Source organism: Gadus macrocephalus, chromosome 20 (assembly GCF_031168955.1).
Source record: "Gadus macrocephalus chromosome 20, ASM3116895v1".
Taxonomy (NCBI): Eukaryota; Metazoa; Chordata; class Actinopteri; order Gadiformes; family Gadidae; genus Gadus; species Gadus macrocephalus.
In genome coordinates this window covers 19,636,727-19,650,865 of record NC_082401.1, presented here as the reverse complement: position 1 = coordinate 19,650,865, position 14,139 = coordinate 19,636,727, and the positions used below count along the sequence as shown (strand labels likewise).

Here is a 14,139-nt window from a genome sequence, read left to right as displayed (position 1 = left end):
TCTCTATCATAGCAGTCATCTACATAATTATAGCCGCAGCGCCTGCTCATGTTTCGTATTCTGTTTGCCAACCCTTGATATGCCAACCATTTCACTGTAATTAAGTGATAAACTGCTCTAATATAAGCATATGCTCAATATGTCTGGCTACTCTTTATCCCTTCTATCTATCTCTCCCTATTCTCTCTCAAAGTCACATTCAGCCTCCACATTAAAAACAAAACAACACAAGAAGTCAGGAAGTCTTTTAGAGCGGTAACAATAGTGTGTGTTCTTCATGTTCGGATCAGATATGGAAATCTCGAAGAGAAAGTATCAAAGCAATGATTTCACCGCAGGTTATCAATGTCTTAACGCATATAGCACCATTAGTATGCCGCCGGGAGAATTGCAAATTGGTAAATGAGGGGTGACATTTCAAATGAAGGAACCCGTGTTAATGCTGATAAGAATTAATGTCATTTAATTGATGAACAGGGATACATTACTTATACTGCTCTAGATAAAAAAAAAAATGACCAATGCACTTTTCTGCTCCCATTGTTGAAATCCTTTGACCTTGTGTTTTTAAGTAAGAGGTCAGCTTCAATTGGTCAGAAAGGAAACGAGAGAAGGGATCATTAAATCCCTTCATGCTGCTGAAAAACCAAACAAGGTGCCAATATATATCTGATGGAACGCTAGGCCTGTGACCCCTGCTGACCCGGTCTGACCCTTGGGACCCTGGGGACCCCTGGCGCTAGCAGGGGGACACGACAGACACAATGCAAAATGTTTAGTCAAGCACACACATTTTTTATGCTAAAGTAACGTTTTGATACCTTTTGGAGAATCCTGGTTGATTATTGCTTTAACTCAGGTATGCGCTATCAAATATACAATACTCATTAATACTGTGGTATTGGACTGAGTTGTTGGGGAGGACCAAGTAGTACTCAAGTATAAAGGAAAGACTATTCTCCCCAATTTGGACTTATTAATTATTTCCTCACACTAAAACCCTTCGCTGGTGAAATTCAATATTAACCTAGTGTGCCTATTATTTGGCACACGGCAAGCTATTAGCTATATGTGCTTCTTCCTGTTAAGTAGCCCATTCATCTGGCTTATTTACCTGACAGGGATAGAATCGACTGTCGGGGTGGAAACAGTCTTTAATCCTTTAAAAACAAAGTTCATTCTTGTTTTTAATCCATTATAATCTATATTCATGCTTGTCTTGAATCCGTGCCTTTCACTGATTACTTCAATTTTTCATTTCAGTTGAGTTGGCGAGTTTAGCCTTTCTGCACATTCTCTGCTTCTTAATGTCAAAGATCCCTTCCGCAATGGACACGCATCATCTCTTCTGAGTTATGATGTCACATTTTACTGGAATGGCAGAACCCACCACGTTTACATATGACACAAAACACTGATAGGTTATTGCAAAATGAAAAACCCCAGCGCCAGCACGTGCTACCATGACATGTTTTTCATGTAACAAATAGCATCCAAGGAACTGAACATGGTGAATAATGTGAATCGCTCTGTGTGTAGGCATGTGTTTGGAACTGCTCTGACCTGCCCGCTTGGCCCTCGCCGGTGAGGATTATGATAGCGCAGAGCCCTCATTCCAGACGAATCTGATAACATAACTCTTGACTCTTGCAGCCGGGCGGCCACCCACGGAGCTCCACATGACCTTCACCCCCGGAAGCGAGCAGGGGAAACATTACTCCAAGAAGACCCACGGAGCCCCCCGGCCACCACGACACAGCGTCACGCCATAAATCGCCACGTTCACACTTTACTGACGCTAGCCGTTTGCCCCCCCCCCCCCGACTTTTCATCACTACCGACAAACAAGGTTCATCCATCAAGAGCAGTCGGCACGGAGACACACGCAGTTGAACCCTGCCGCCCTGCCGCCCGGTCTGTGTTTACCCGTCAACCCCCCCTCATGTCCTTGGGGACTTGTGCCTGGGTAGGGGTGAGAGCTTCTCGGACCGCTGGCGCTATGCTAGTAGGACCCAGGCCAGGTCAGCTAAAGACCCACGGCAGGAGGGGCCATCTGTCAATGGGGGGGGGGTATTGTAGGCAGGAGGAAGAACAGAACCGGGTGGGAGGGAACAAGGCCACATTGGAGTGCCTGGAGCCTCCGTTCTCCTCCCTCCCGAGTCCCTCCAGCATGGCCAAGGTCACGGCACCACCACCACCTGACGCTGACCCGCTTTCCACTTTGCTTATGACTAAACTGCAATTTCCTTTCGGGAAAACCCAGTGCGTTGTATACAGGCTGCTGTATTCGTTTCCCTTCTCCATGTAAATACAAATACATCCGCAAACATGCACATGTATACACCATTAATTTCGGTTAGCTAGCTACCAATAGCTTGTATCGTAGCTCTGGATAACAGGCTGTTCTGCCATTTTGTGAATCTACATTTATATGCTGCCTAGTATCTACCTACACCTATTTAATTTGCACATTTACAAAGCAATTGTATTTTGTTGCTTGCTTATGTTTTGGGGTCTGGCACCATTTGACAGTGGAATATGTGGTCGGGGGCCAGCTCTCCAACGGCAGTATGGACCTTCCTGGCAGAGCCTAACACTCCCTGAGGCGCCATTTGGTAGCCATTATGGTACGTCGAGGGGAAACAGGCAGTGATGATGGTGGTGCTGACGGTGGTGGTGTTGGTGGTGGTGGTGGTGGTGGGGGACAGAGGGCAGTGATGTCGTGCCATAGGGTAAGGCATAGCTGTTTTGGAGCAGCACATAGGAATCCATAGAAGAGTCAAGCCTTGTATGCTAGCCATTAGCCTTATCAGGCAATTTCAGCTGCACAACAACAGAGAGAGAAATACAAACACATTCAAACTCCTGAATCTCTTTGAAACGCAATCAGCTTTACTACAGCTCATCAACGTACACAAAGTCACCCAAATATAAAAACCAAACGAAATGTCTGAAACACAGCATTTCTAAGAGATGGCCTCTTTAAATTACTTTGAAGCCAATGATGCACCTATGCATAAATAATACCCAAATGATTACAGAGGAAGATAACAAGAAATATTAGAAGGAGCAGTGATGACTGGTCTACCGTCTGAGTTTGCTCAGCATAAACCAGGGGAAGAGTTGAATTAAGTTCTAGAAAGAGATTCTTAAGTCAAAGTACAGATATCTTACTTACTCATATACATCCATAGGAATATCACAAAAGTCATAAAGTAGTTGGCGCCACACAGGGGGCCACGCCTCCCTTTTTGAAAACCTCTGGCTAAGACCTATGCTATGACTTGTTTGGCTATGTTTAACAAGGGCCGGTACACTCAGACCCAGAGCAGCAGTGCAAAAAACTTGAGCAGTGTGGGCCAACTGCTGGTAAACCCTCGACTACACAATGCTTCACAGCTTGATTGCGGTTGTAAAGTCGCCATTGTGAATACCAAGTGGCCGTATCACATAGATCAACACGGTGCATGGAGCACTCTGCCGGAAGAAGTTATGGGAGGCCCGGAGAGGAGGAACAGGGACCCTAATGAGGTGGAGCCGTCGCGTCCAATACTTGTCGTCTGATAGGGCACGCTATAGCAGAGCATTGACATCTCTCTCTCGCTCTCTCTCTCCCTCTCGCTCTCTCTCTCTCTCTCTCTCTCTCTGTCTCTGTCTCTGTCACTGTCTCTGTCTCTGTCTCTCTCTCTGTCTCTGTCTCTGTCTCTGTCACTGTCACTGTCACTGTCACTGTCTCTGTCTCTCTCTCTGTCTCTCTCTCTGTCTCTGTCTCTGTCTCTATCTCTGTCACTGTCTCTGTGTGTCCCTGTCCCTCTTGTATTTTTAGTACTGTATCTACTAAAAATACAAGAGTATTGTACTGTATCTGTACCGGGATTATGTAAACATATACATATATATATATATGAAACTGAACTGCACCCAAGTGGATATTTTCATGTGGCGGTGGCCCAAACCTCAAATGACCAAGAGGCTTCAATTCCAATTTTCAGAGGGAGTTGATGATTTGTGATTGACAATGACAAGCTCAAACAAACCATAAGTCATGTGTATCTCTACTGCGATATGGTTATTGATCCATATAAACCGAGGCAGTATTACAGAGTGGACTGCCCAGCAGCTGCCACACTGCAACATGTGAGGAAATACAATCGGTGTGTTTGTGTGTGTGTCAGGGTTTGTGTGTGTGCGTACTGTATGCCTTTGTCTGCAGCTATCTCATGTATAAGGTGTGTGTGTGTGTGTGTGTGTGTATGTGTGTGTGTGTTTGTGTGCGCGTGTGTGCGTGCCTGCTGTATGCCTTCATCTGCAGATATCTCATGTATAAGGTGTGTGTGTGTGTGTGTGTGTGTGTGTGTGTGTGTGTCGTGTGCTTCTCCATGAGATTGAGAGAGCAGGATGAAACCAAAGACAGTTTAAAAGGACTGGAGAAAGGTGCAGATGGAGAAAAGTATTTATAGTACGGAGGCAGTTATCTGTATCACCTCTCAGCCGGCACTATCCAAGAGTAACGTAGTAAACGCCTAGCAAGGCACTCGTCTCCCCATAAATGCATCTTGTTTCCATAGTAACCTCTGTGCTGTGTGTTTACGGTGGACGCAACCCATTTCCTGGAGGTATGATTAAAGGATTTGTATCTATCATTTTTGTTTCACGGCAGCCGAGTCGAATACAAATTTGTAATTCGGATGTATAGATCGCCCAGGTGGCCATGAGTTTCTGTCTCAAAAAATGAAACTAAACTTAAATTAGGAGAGGGAGACAGAGTTTCTTATGTTTTATATATTGCTTACATTATTTAATTTATGCTATGTTTGGTGGCAGATGTACTGAAGAGGATTAGGGCCACACGTAAAAAAATAATTGAATTCTGACTTTATTCTCAGAATTCTGAGAAAAAAGTCTGAATTTAATTAAATTAACTTTAAAGTCAGAACTACGGGTATCTGTATGGACCAACCTCTGAGAATTCTGACTTTAAAGTCAGAATTCTGAGATTAAAGTATGACTTTAAAGTCAGAAATATTTTTTTTTTCTTATGTGTGGCCCTAATCCTCTTCCGTACAGATGCCACATGGATGGATGTCTTATTTATTGTGTAAACATTTAGGAAGTTGTTAAAAAACTTAAATATGGGTTAATGGCTAGTCAAACGATATGGAATAATGTATAGATTCAAACACCCAGATGTTGGATGTATTAATCCATGCAGTACTAGAAAATTCCTACATGTTGAGTGAAGACCTGCCCGAAACATTGCTATGCCTAGTTACAAGACATGTCAAAACATCCCTTCTGTTGATTGCAAAACTATTTTGTAGGAGTGCGTAGCAAAGTGTGGAAATGTTCCCAATTTGCATATATATTTTGATTCCGACTGACACCTGCCATGCAATGAAATGAATGTACTCACAGCATTGCAAAATTTAATTTATTACCGGTAGCATGTTTTTTTTTTAACTTCTCAGAATAAGAAAGAAAAAGAGAAGAGAATAACCGACTTCTCTGGGCCTGGACCTGAAATCCAAGCAAGAGGTGAGCAGGGACGTTTAGCTGGGGATGGGAGCCAGAATTCTGGCTGCTGGCCTCGGGATTGAAAAGGGCCTTACTAATGCGGCGTGGGCAGCCCCTCCTTCCCCCCAGTGGTGTTCTGGCGGCGGATGGGGATTTTCATTAGCACTGGTCCCCCTCCCCCCCCCCCGCCTCCCAGCACTGGCACACAAACACGAGACACAAGGCTGTTAGGCATCCTTAGAAAGCTTTACAAAGTGGAACATATGTCATAAAATTGTAGACAGTAGAGTGAATTAAATGTTTGATTATTAGAACAGTTGTGCGTGCCTTCATAAAAGCATTAAGGGGCCATTTCAGACTTGACAGCCACTGTGGGAAAGTATAGGCCCATTTTCACATTTGACATATTTTTAAGCGAGAAAGTCTATTTCTCACTGGATCACTCTCTGTCTCTATCTGTCCAGGACCAGTGCCAGTACCAGTGTGGTGTCGTTGTATATACATGCCTCTATAGGAGCTGGCTAAGGGGTGGACAACATTGAGGGTGGAGGTGGCAGAGAAGAGCACACCAGACCAGAGTGCTGCTGCACTTGGCTTCCGGTCAGTCAGTCAACCTGGTTTTCATTCATGCTATGCAGTTTCCGACCGTACTCTGCAAGGTACACAGCTGCAAGGGACAGCATTTACAGTTGTGTTTGGCTAGTAGTACTACTCACAGTAGTAGCCGTGGTAGAAGCAACATTAGTTGGAGCAAACATGGGACTGTGTGTGTGTGTGTGCACATACACATACATAAACACACACACACACACACACACACACACACACACACACACACACACACACACACACACACACACACACACACACACACACACACAAACAATCCACCCATCTCCCAGACATCCATCAGCTAATTTGGAATGTTAAAACAAAGGATTGTGTGCCAACAGGAAGGAATCTATCTTGGGGCCTGTGTGTTGCCATGGCGCCGGTGTGGGGGCCTAATCTGGCCGAATTCGCTTAGTGCCTGCATCTCCATCCCCAGGCCGCAGATGCAATAAGCAACCAATGAGCAGCTACAGAGTTTTTGTATAGGTGTGGGCCGAGGCCAGCTGTTTCGCCATGCGCTCCGCTCACTTCATGAATTATTCACGCCAGTGAGGCATTAATCTTGTTGAAAAAAGATGGCGCACAGGCAAAAGGCTAAATAATTCCAGCCCAAGACATTTGTGTGTTTCGCCTTGCTTTGTTTTGGTGTAGCGCTGGGGGTCGCCAGCAGATTGTTTCTTGGTCTCAGAGTGGTTGGGAGCATCTTGCATGGTTTTATTGAGCAATATCCCTCAACGCACAAATACAGAAGATAAGGAGGTGGGTGTTGAGGGAGATGGTTCGATGCAATTCACATTCATGTCTTTATCTTTTTCACTCTCTGTGTCAACTCACTCCATCTTAATATTATTGACTTGACGAGCCCTATAACACTCTTCTCCTCCCTCTCTCCCTTTCGCTCTCTGTCAATCTTCTCGATCTCTCTGTATATCGTAGCTAACTATTTTTCCTTTGTTTTGCTTTTTCACCTCACCACTGCATCCACTACAATAATGTCGGAAGAAAGCTGCCATTAAGCTACTATATATCTACAATTCCTTTCAAATGTATCTCTCGCTCTTCCAGCGCCGTGCTTCTCATACTTGTTCACAGTGGTGGGGCTGTGACCGAGAAACAAATAGCCTACAGTGGTGTAAACCTCCCGGTTTGGGATGTAAACCTCTGGGTCTGCGGTGTAAACCACCAGGTCTGCGATGTAAACCTCCAGGTCTTTCTGTGTAAACCTACAGGTCTACGGTGTAAACCTCCAGGTCTTTCTGTGTAAACCCCCAGGTCTGAGGTGTAAACCTCCAGGTCTTTCTGTGTAAACCCCCAGGTCTACAGTGTAAACCTCCAGGTCTTTCTGTGTAAACCTACAGGTCTACGGTGTAAACCTCCAGGTCTTTCTGTGTAAACCCCCAGGTCTACAGTGTAAACCTCCAGGTCTTTCTGTGTAAACCTACAGGTCTACGGTGTAAACCTCCAGGTCTTTCTGTGTAAACCTACAGGTCTACGGTGTAAACCTCCAGGTCTTTTTGTGTAAACCTACAGGTCTACGGTGTAAACCTCCAGGTCTTTCTGTGTAAACCTCCAGGTCTTTCTGTGTAAACCTACAGGTCTACGGTGTAAACCTCCAGGTCTTTCTGTGTAAACCTACAGGTCGGCGGCCAGGCTCTCGGAAAGCAGCCACAGGCCTGCTTGTCAGAAGACAGTTACGAGGTGCCCGGCTGGCACAGCGGAGAGAGGCGGCCGTTCTCTTCTTTGATTTACTTTACAAGAGTCTGCCAAGCGTGTCCGAAGCGGCCGAATCCATTAAGTTAGCGTGATAGTTTGGCTATCACCATACTTACCCACCCCCTAATAAAGTACAGCTGCTGGCAGCAAAGATCGTACTACATTAACTTTCCTTTTTAAAAATCCCAAATCATCGTGTTACGATAACCTCCATCCATACATCAAGTTACTGCTGCAGTTTGGTTAAACCGGATCATGATATTTTTTGGCCAATCAAGAGATGGCCTAGGTTGCACTTTTAGGGTTTTAGTTGTTAAATTAGCATTTGAAAGGAAGCATATCCCTGCAGTGAGCCATCTGAAAAAAAGTCTCAATGTATGAATTTCGCTTAATTTTCTTTTCCCTGCCTCTTGAGTTGTGCTAAACCTTTTGATCTTATGCTACCACCTAGTGGGCACATAGTGTAAGTAAAGATTCAATTTTCTCAGTTCTACAATCGATTGTGTATACAGAATGTAAAACTGATCCGGCAGTTTTACTTAGACAATCTTAATAATGTCCTTCACTTGTAATTAAGTAAAGTAGTAAAACATTGTAATCTAGCCAATGGTTTCCCAAAATGCTAAATTTCATCCATGTTGTCTTCATAAGGGAGCTGTGTCTAGTGAGTCATAATCATGTGTAAAAGTTGCCACGTCATGATGAAAGCATTGCTTGCTTGAGTGCATTAACTATTTCTGGTTTTAACTGACTGATATTGACGGATATTCTCATCCTCAATTGTAAATAATGTAATTATTCTTATAGGCTTCAGTGAAATTTGGTTATATGATATGATGGTTATATTTCACTGGATTCTATAGTATGCTTTCTTTATGGGAGCGGCTAATAACAATCAGTTAAAAAAATATTATTAAGGAATTCAACTTTTTCTCACTTGCTTAAAACATGAGATGTCATTATGTTTGTCAACATATGCCACAGGGCACTCAATCTATACGCGTAGGAGAAGACAACAATTTGTAGTCGTCCCAAGGTTTATTTTGTGCTTTTATTGATGTTATTTGCCCTGGTTTCTGTTTTTAACCTTTACACAGGAGAAATCCTTAATTTTGTGTTTGTTCCATTGTTCTATGCACTTAATATAATTGATATATAAACGAACTTATTAATATAACATTATTCATATGTATGTCTGTTGCAAATTTAGCTTTAAAGCCAAACTCATCAACTATGTTCCTGAGTTTTCCTCTTCTGGAAAACGAAATATAACCTGTATATTATGATTTGAAAGCCTTGAATAATAGCAAAAACGTAGCTACATAGAACAGCGAAAACCCACCACATTCAACTTTTATTTTTTAAGATACTATAGGCCTAGCGCCATTTCACACTTCTCCATTGGAAATCATGATTGAAGTCAATTATATGACATCAAACAAGGCCAGCAGCTCCTTGCCCCTGGAGATGTACTTGATGCTCTCAATCTCCCCGCCAGAGTTGGTCTGCTTCTGGAAGAAGATCTCCAGGATGTCTGCCATGTCTTCCTCATCTTCCACGTCCCTGATTTTGTCCAGCAGAACAGTCCTCTCTGGGGCGCCACAAAAGGCCTGTGGTGGGGAAGTATCAGAGGTCGGTTAGGTCAGAGTTTCCCCAACAGCTCTTTGACGTAATAGAGCAATACGTTGATCGCTATTCAGGGCTATCGATTTTATACTTTTTCATATGGTGTCACTCTTAACAAATTTGGTCGCGTTGGCTTTTTCACTGCTTTGTCCCAGTATTGGCATGTTCTTTGTCATGGACCATCCGTCTGTATATATTCATTTGAAAAGATGAACTTACTTTAAATTATTGTATTTATTGCACAGGTGGTTTTCTTTTCGCCAGTGCCTCAACATCTCTTTCCTCATATAATTAGGTAATTTACTACAGTTACGATTTTTATTTTTATTTTCTGGTGATCCGTCATTCTGAATGATGGATCAAAGAAGGTGTTATTTTAGTGTATTTGTTTGCCGGATCTTATCTTGAATAGCTCTAGTGCTGCGGCGCAATCCACTTAAAACTTGCAGTGTACAAACAAGCTTTATTTGCTGTGTTTTCACTGGAACCTAAATGGGTTGTGTTTCCAATGATAGCGCTCACACCAGCACTGCCACTCTGTGGCGTCTAGCTCTGCCCAAAATGTTCATTACACCCATTCATATACAACACAGAGCCGGCACCTTAAATGGGATTTTCCAACGGGTTTCGTTCTTTCTCTTGCCCTGACGCGGCACTCTGTTGCTGCTGTGTTACCGCTTTACATTGAAGCTCTGTAGTAACAGAGTCGCGCTCGGACCAAAAGTGGATCCAAAAGCCAGTGACTTTCTCCACACACTGGTGATTTTTTTTTTCTTTTTGAAGCGTTATTCCGTTAAAACATGTGAGCAAACCAATTTAACCATTTCATGATTTAAATGGGATAAAATTACGACCTCAACTAATGTCTGCGTCGCGACAGCCCGGTTACATTGTTGGGAAAAACCATAGCCTTTAAGAATCTTTATTCAAAAAAGGCATACTGGGGAAAAGGGCTACATAGGAATAACTACCTGGCATCCACATAATAAATGGTCGCAGTCTTGGCCCCGTTATTAATAAAACTTAAGGAACTATGTATTCAACACAACAACCACAATGAATCAATTGTGATCAAAGCTGACAGAGACAGCCATTTCTACATCTTACCTGGAACCCATCCAGATGGTATTGGATCACAGGTTCAACCTTTATAGTCACATGTGCGTCCAAATCAACACTGTACATGCCAATCAAAGCCAGTCGCTCAGCAACTAGACCAGAGAAAATGGGTTATAAATTATTATTTGCTACATAGAAGTATACATGATTATTTATAATCATCATATCTTTTATTCTGTCAGTGACACACAAACACACACAGACAGTCTACCTCCAGTATTGAGGAAGGTGACTTTGCCCGTGCCGGTGTCTGGGTCATACTCCACCCTCTCCACCTCTCCTCCTCCTCTGCTAGGCCTGGAGAAACTGGACTCCAGGTGACCTCTGATCGCCTCCTGGCTCATGTCAGACCGCACACCAGAGAACTTCAACGCCTTCTTTGACACGTCAAGCTGGATCTAGTGTGGGGCAATAAAAAAAAAGTGATTACAGAGTTTCTTTAAATGATCAAAGCGTAGCATGGCTTTAAAGGAATAATAAAGGCTAAAGAATGTTGAGATGGTTGTAAAACGTTTAACAGGAATTTAACAATTCCTTCCATGATATATTTTTCTGATGCAAAATGTTCATCTTTCTTGTTATTTGTCGTGTCAGGCTTCCTGCGTTTGGCTTCAGTGGGCTATTTTCCTACGGTACCCAGAATGACTTTCGGTATCCCCCTCTATTTTGAGATGGGGGATTTGGCCATGACTTTACTAGCGAGCAGAGAAAGCGAGTGAAAATTAGCAAAGAAGATTCCTTGGTGCGCAGTACCCGTTTGTGAAAATTGCAACAAGATAAGACTCAACATGATAACAAGTCTAATCACTTAATGATAAGATTTGCTATGACAATAACAATTCTCATATAGAACCAGTAAGGAAGAGTCCAGTAGTTCACTTAAAGGCATAGGTTTTGCAAACAAATACCATGATATCTTTAGATTAGGACTGATTCTGTAAAATGTATGTCATCTATAGAAATGAATGTGGGAAATTGAAATACAAAAAAAATAATGAACTGTATGATAGGACCCTGGGTTATATATCTTAAGTGTTTAAGACTAGTTTATCTTTATTGTACAGTTCGGTTTTTTGTTTGTTGCAAAAAGACTTAATCTCTTATTTATTGAATCAAATTGAGCTGATGCTTTAAACATGCTTTATAGCACATGATCTTGGTAAATTCACGTCAACCCCATGGAAGTTACAGATAAGTACATTTCAATTTTGTAAACACGGTTAAGGTTAGAGTTTAAAGAGAAAAGAACAGTACCCCGAACTTGACAGCAGACCCCAGGGTCAGACTCTTTGGTATCACATCTAATGTATCCTTCTCAACAGGAACAGGGCACTTGGCCATCCTCAGAATCTGGGAAGCCACTGGAAATGATCAGTCAGGAGATAGAAACAGGTTAAGAAGGATTCAGAAGAATACAAAGTAGAACTGAACTACAATTGAAGTTTTGGTCTCAGAACAATTGTCCGAGAACATGTCCAGGTTTTCAGCTTGTGCAACATGTGTTAGGAAAGTAGCTAGATGATCAATCATCTTGTTACAGGTGGGTTGGTAGACATTAATAGTGATTTATTAGCAACTTTATCCCCTAAAATTAATGTATTTAAGAACTACACTTTGTAAATGGCACTTGGCATGCCATGTGATTTGAACCCGCCTTGACATAAAAAGCAGAACAATTAGCAGACTCTATCAGTTGGGTTGTCAGCAACGCTTTGCCTGGAAACCATAAACGTTATGATCTGCCCCTGTGTTTAACTTTGACCATATCCTCCTGGGTGGTGATCCTTCAAACCTAGTCAATTCGCTGATGTCAGTCGGCTGTCAGCCACAGGCAGACAGCCGAACTTCGTGCTCTCATGCAATCCCAATGAGAGCGACACGAACTTCGTCTGAGCAAAAAAAAATAAAAAAAGTAAAAAAAAAAAAAAAAATTCATGTGCACGCAGAGACTATGGCGGCCGAAATTAGACTATGGCGAGGCGCCATAGTCTCGTCAACAACCTGTTGCCATGCCTAGCCCCAACCTCTTTCACAGCCCTCCATCCGGGGGTTAAAACAAAGGGTTAACCATCGCACTTTGCAGCAGGTACAAGTAAAAGTATCTTCATTATCATACCGATATAGTGAGAACATTCTTTGTAAGAGTACTGTTGCAGAACGATCCCATTACAGGGTAACTCGCGAGGGTTGTGTCTGACTAGGGCCGACCAATATTCATTAAATATGAGACATGAAACGGTGCTGTCCACCATTCTGTCACCACGCCTACAAACACAATTACTGTTTTTTTTCCACAATTCACGCAGAGGGGGATAATGAATTAGCATATCTTCTGTATATTTAATTTAGACATTTAATATGGTACAACGATAGCGATAGGACAATGCACGCATAGTGCGACGATGGCTTACCTTTCTTTTCTTCGAAGGTGATGAGTGCCTGTCCTCCGGTGAGTACCGTGGTTGGTCTCTCTGTGATGGTGTGGTATCCACTGATGTGCTCGCCCACCTCGCCCACCTCGCTGTCCTCCTCTTCCTTTAGCACTTCACTAAACTTTAGCTTAATGTCAGGAATCTTGGCACTGAACTGGATGGACGTAGAAACACAACATATTTATAGAGGGCTGCAGCTATTTCAGTCCAATCACAGATTTTATATCAATTGATGTATATCAAATCAACATTCATTGACTGTTTGGTACCTTTAATTGCTCTGTTAATTGATCAACCCGGGTTCTTTTTAAATCTAAAGCATCTTTGCGGCCACTTAGTCGGTCCATCAAATGCTTATTTTCCTTCTGAAGTCTGAGGATGTCACCCTATGCAGTTCGAAAAAAGTAGTTGACAACTCATTTACTGATATTTGTTGCATGGCATTTCAGTGCACTAAATATGTAACACAAAAAACAACAAATCCTAAACCTAGCCTATGTGACTGTTTAAAGCAGGCTGACCTCTATGGCAAACGTGGCCTTGTTGCATTCCTCCAGATATTTATTTTGCTGTTCAAGAGCAGCATTCATGTCATTATTCGCCTTGGTCTTGGCCTTCTCTTGCTTGGTTGCTTCCAGAACGAGGTCGGCTTTCACACATGTGGCCTCTTCCACTTTACCCTTCAAAATATACAGGGTTACAGCTAGTCGGAGGCAACCACAAATAAGTTCAAGCATAGGGAAACACCATTGACTTATTTGAGCTAGGGCCAGGCCTACCTTCCACATTTCCAGCTCTTTTAATGCATCGGCGATTTCCCCTCCTTCCTCGCCACTGCCAGCATTAAGCTGAAGAAAACAATGCAGGCCTGTTATCATCGTTGAACGCGTTAACAATTGTTTTTTAGCCAGCAATACAATACGTATGTTCCACCAGAAGACGCCTTTCGTCGTGTTTACCGTGAAGTGGTTCATCGTGTTCGTCGATCAGTATCGTTGATACTGTGATCAAAAACAAGTGTCAGAATTGTGTTTTATTCTAATAGGTTATAAGTGCACCAATTAAGAACACGACAAGAATAGTTTACAAATCGGTCAAGATTACTTACCGAGTAGGCTCGTTG

General features: G+C 42.7%; 1 protein-coding gene across 2 annotated transcripts; it reads right to left on the bottom strand.

Annotated features, from left to right (window-relative positions):
* Nucleotides 1-8,871: 8,871 nt before the first annotated feature.
* On the bottom strand, nt 8,872-14,138 carry nmi (N-myc (and STAT) interactor). 2 transcript variants are annotated; one of them, XM_060040120.1, is made up of 9 exons: nt 13,976-14,138; nt 13,796-13,864; nt 13,538-13,696; nt 13,286-13,402; nt 12,996-13,170; nt 11,839-11,945; nt 10,796-10,982; nt 10,573-10,676; nt 8,872-9,449 (listed from the first exon to the last, which is right to left on the bottom strand). In XM_060040120.1, exons 1-9 carry the CDS (start codon nt 13,988-13,990, stop codon nt 9,264-9,266), a joined length of 1,119 nt encoding a protein of 372 aa, XP_059896103.1. In that variant the 5' UTR covers nt 13,991-14,138; the 3' UTR covers nt 8,872-9,263. The 2 variants fall into 2 exon arrangements, with proteins under 2 accessions (XP_059896103.1, XP_059896104.1); XM_060040121.1 differs by lacking the exon at nt 8,872-9,449 and adding an exon at nt 9,495-9,652.
* Between the last annotated feature and the right edge of the window lies 1 nt (nt 14,139).

Coding starts and splice junctions, on each gene's coding strand:
- nmi (XM_060040120.1), bottom strand. Junction 13,171..13,285: donor AATTAACAGAGCAATTAAAG/GTACCAAACAGT, acceptor ACGTCCATCCAG/TTCAGTGCCAAGATTCCTGA. Junction 10,677..10,795: donor CACCTTCCTCAATACTGGAG/GTAGACTGTCTG, acceptor TCTCTGGTCTAG/TTGCTGAGCGACTGGCTTTG.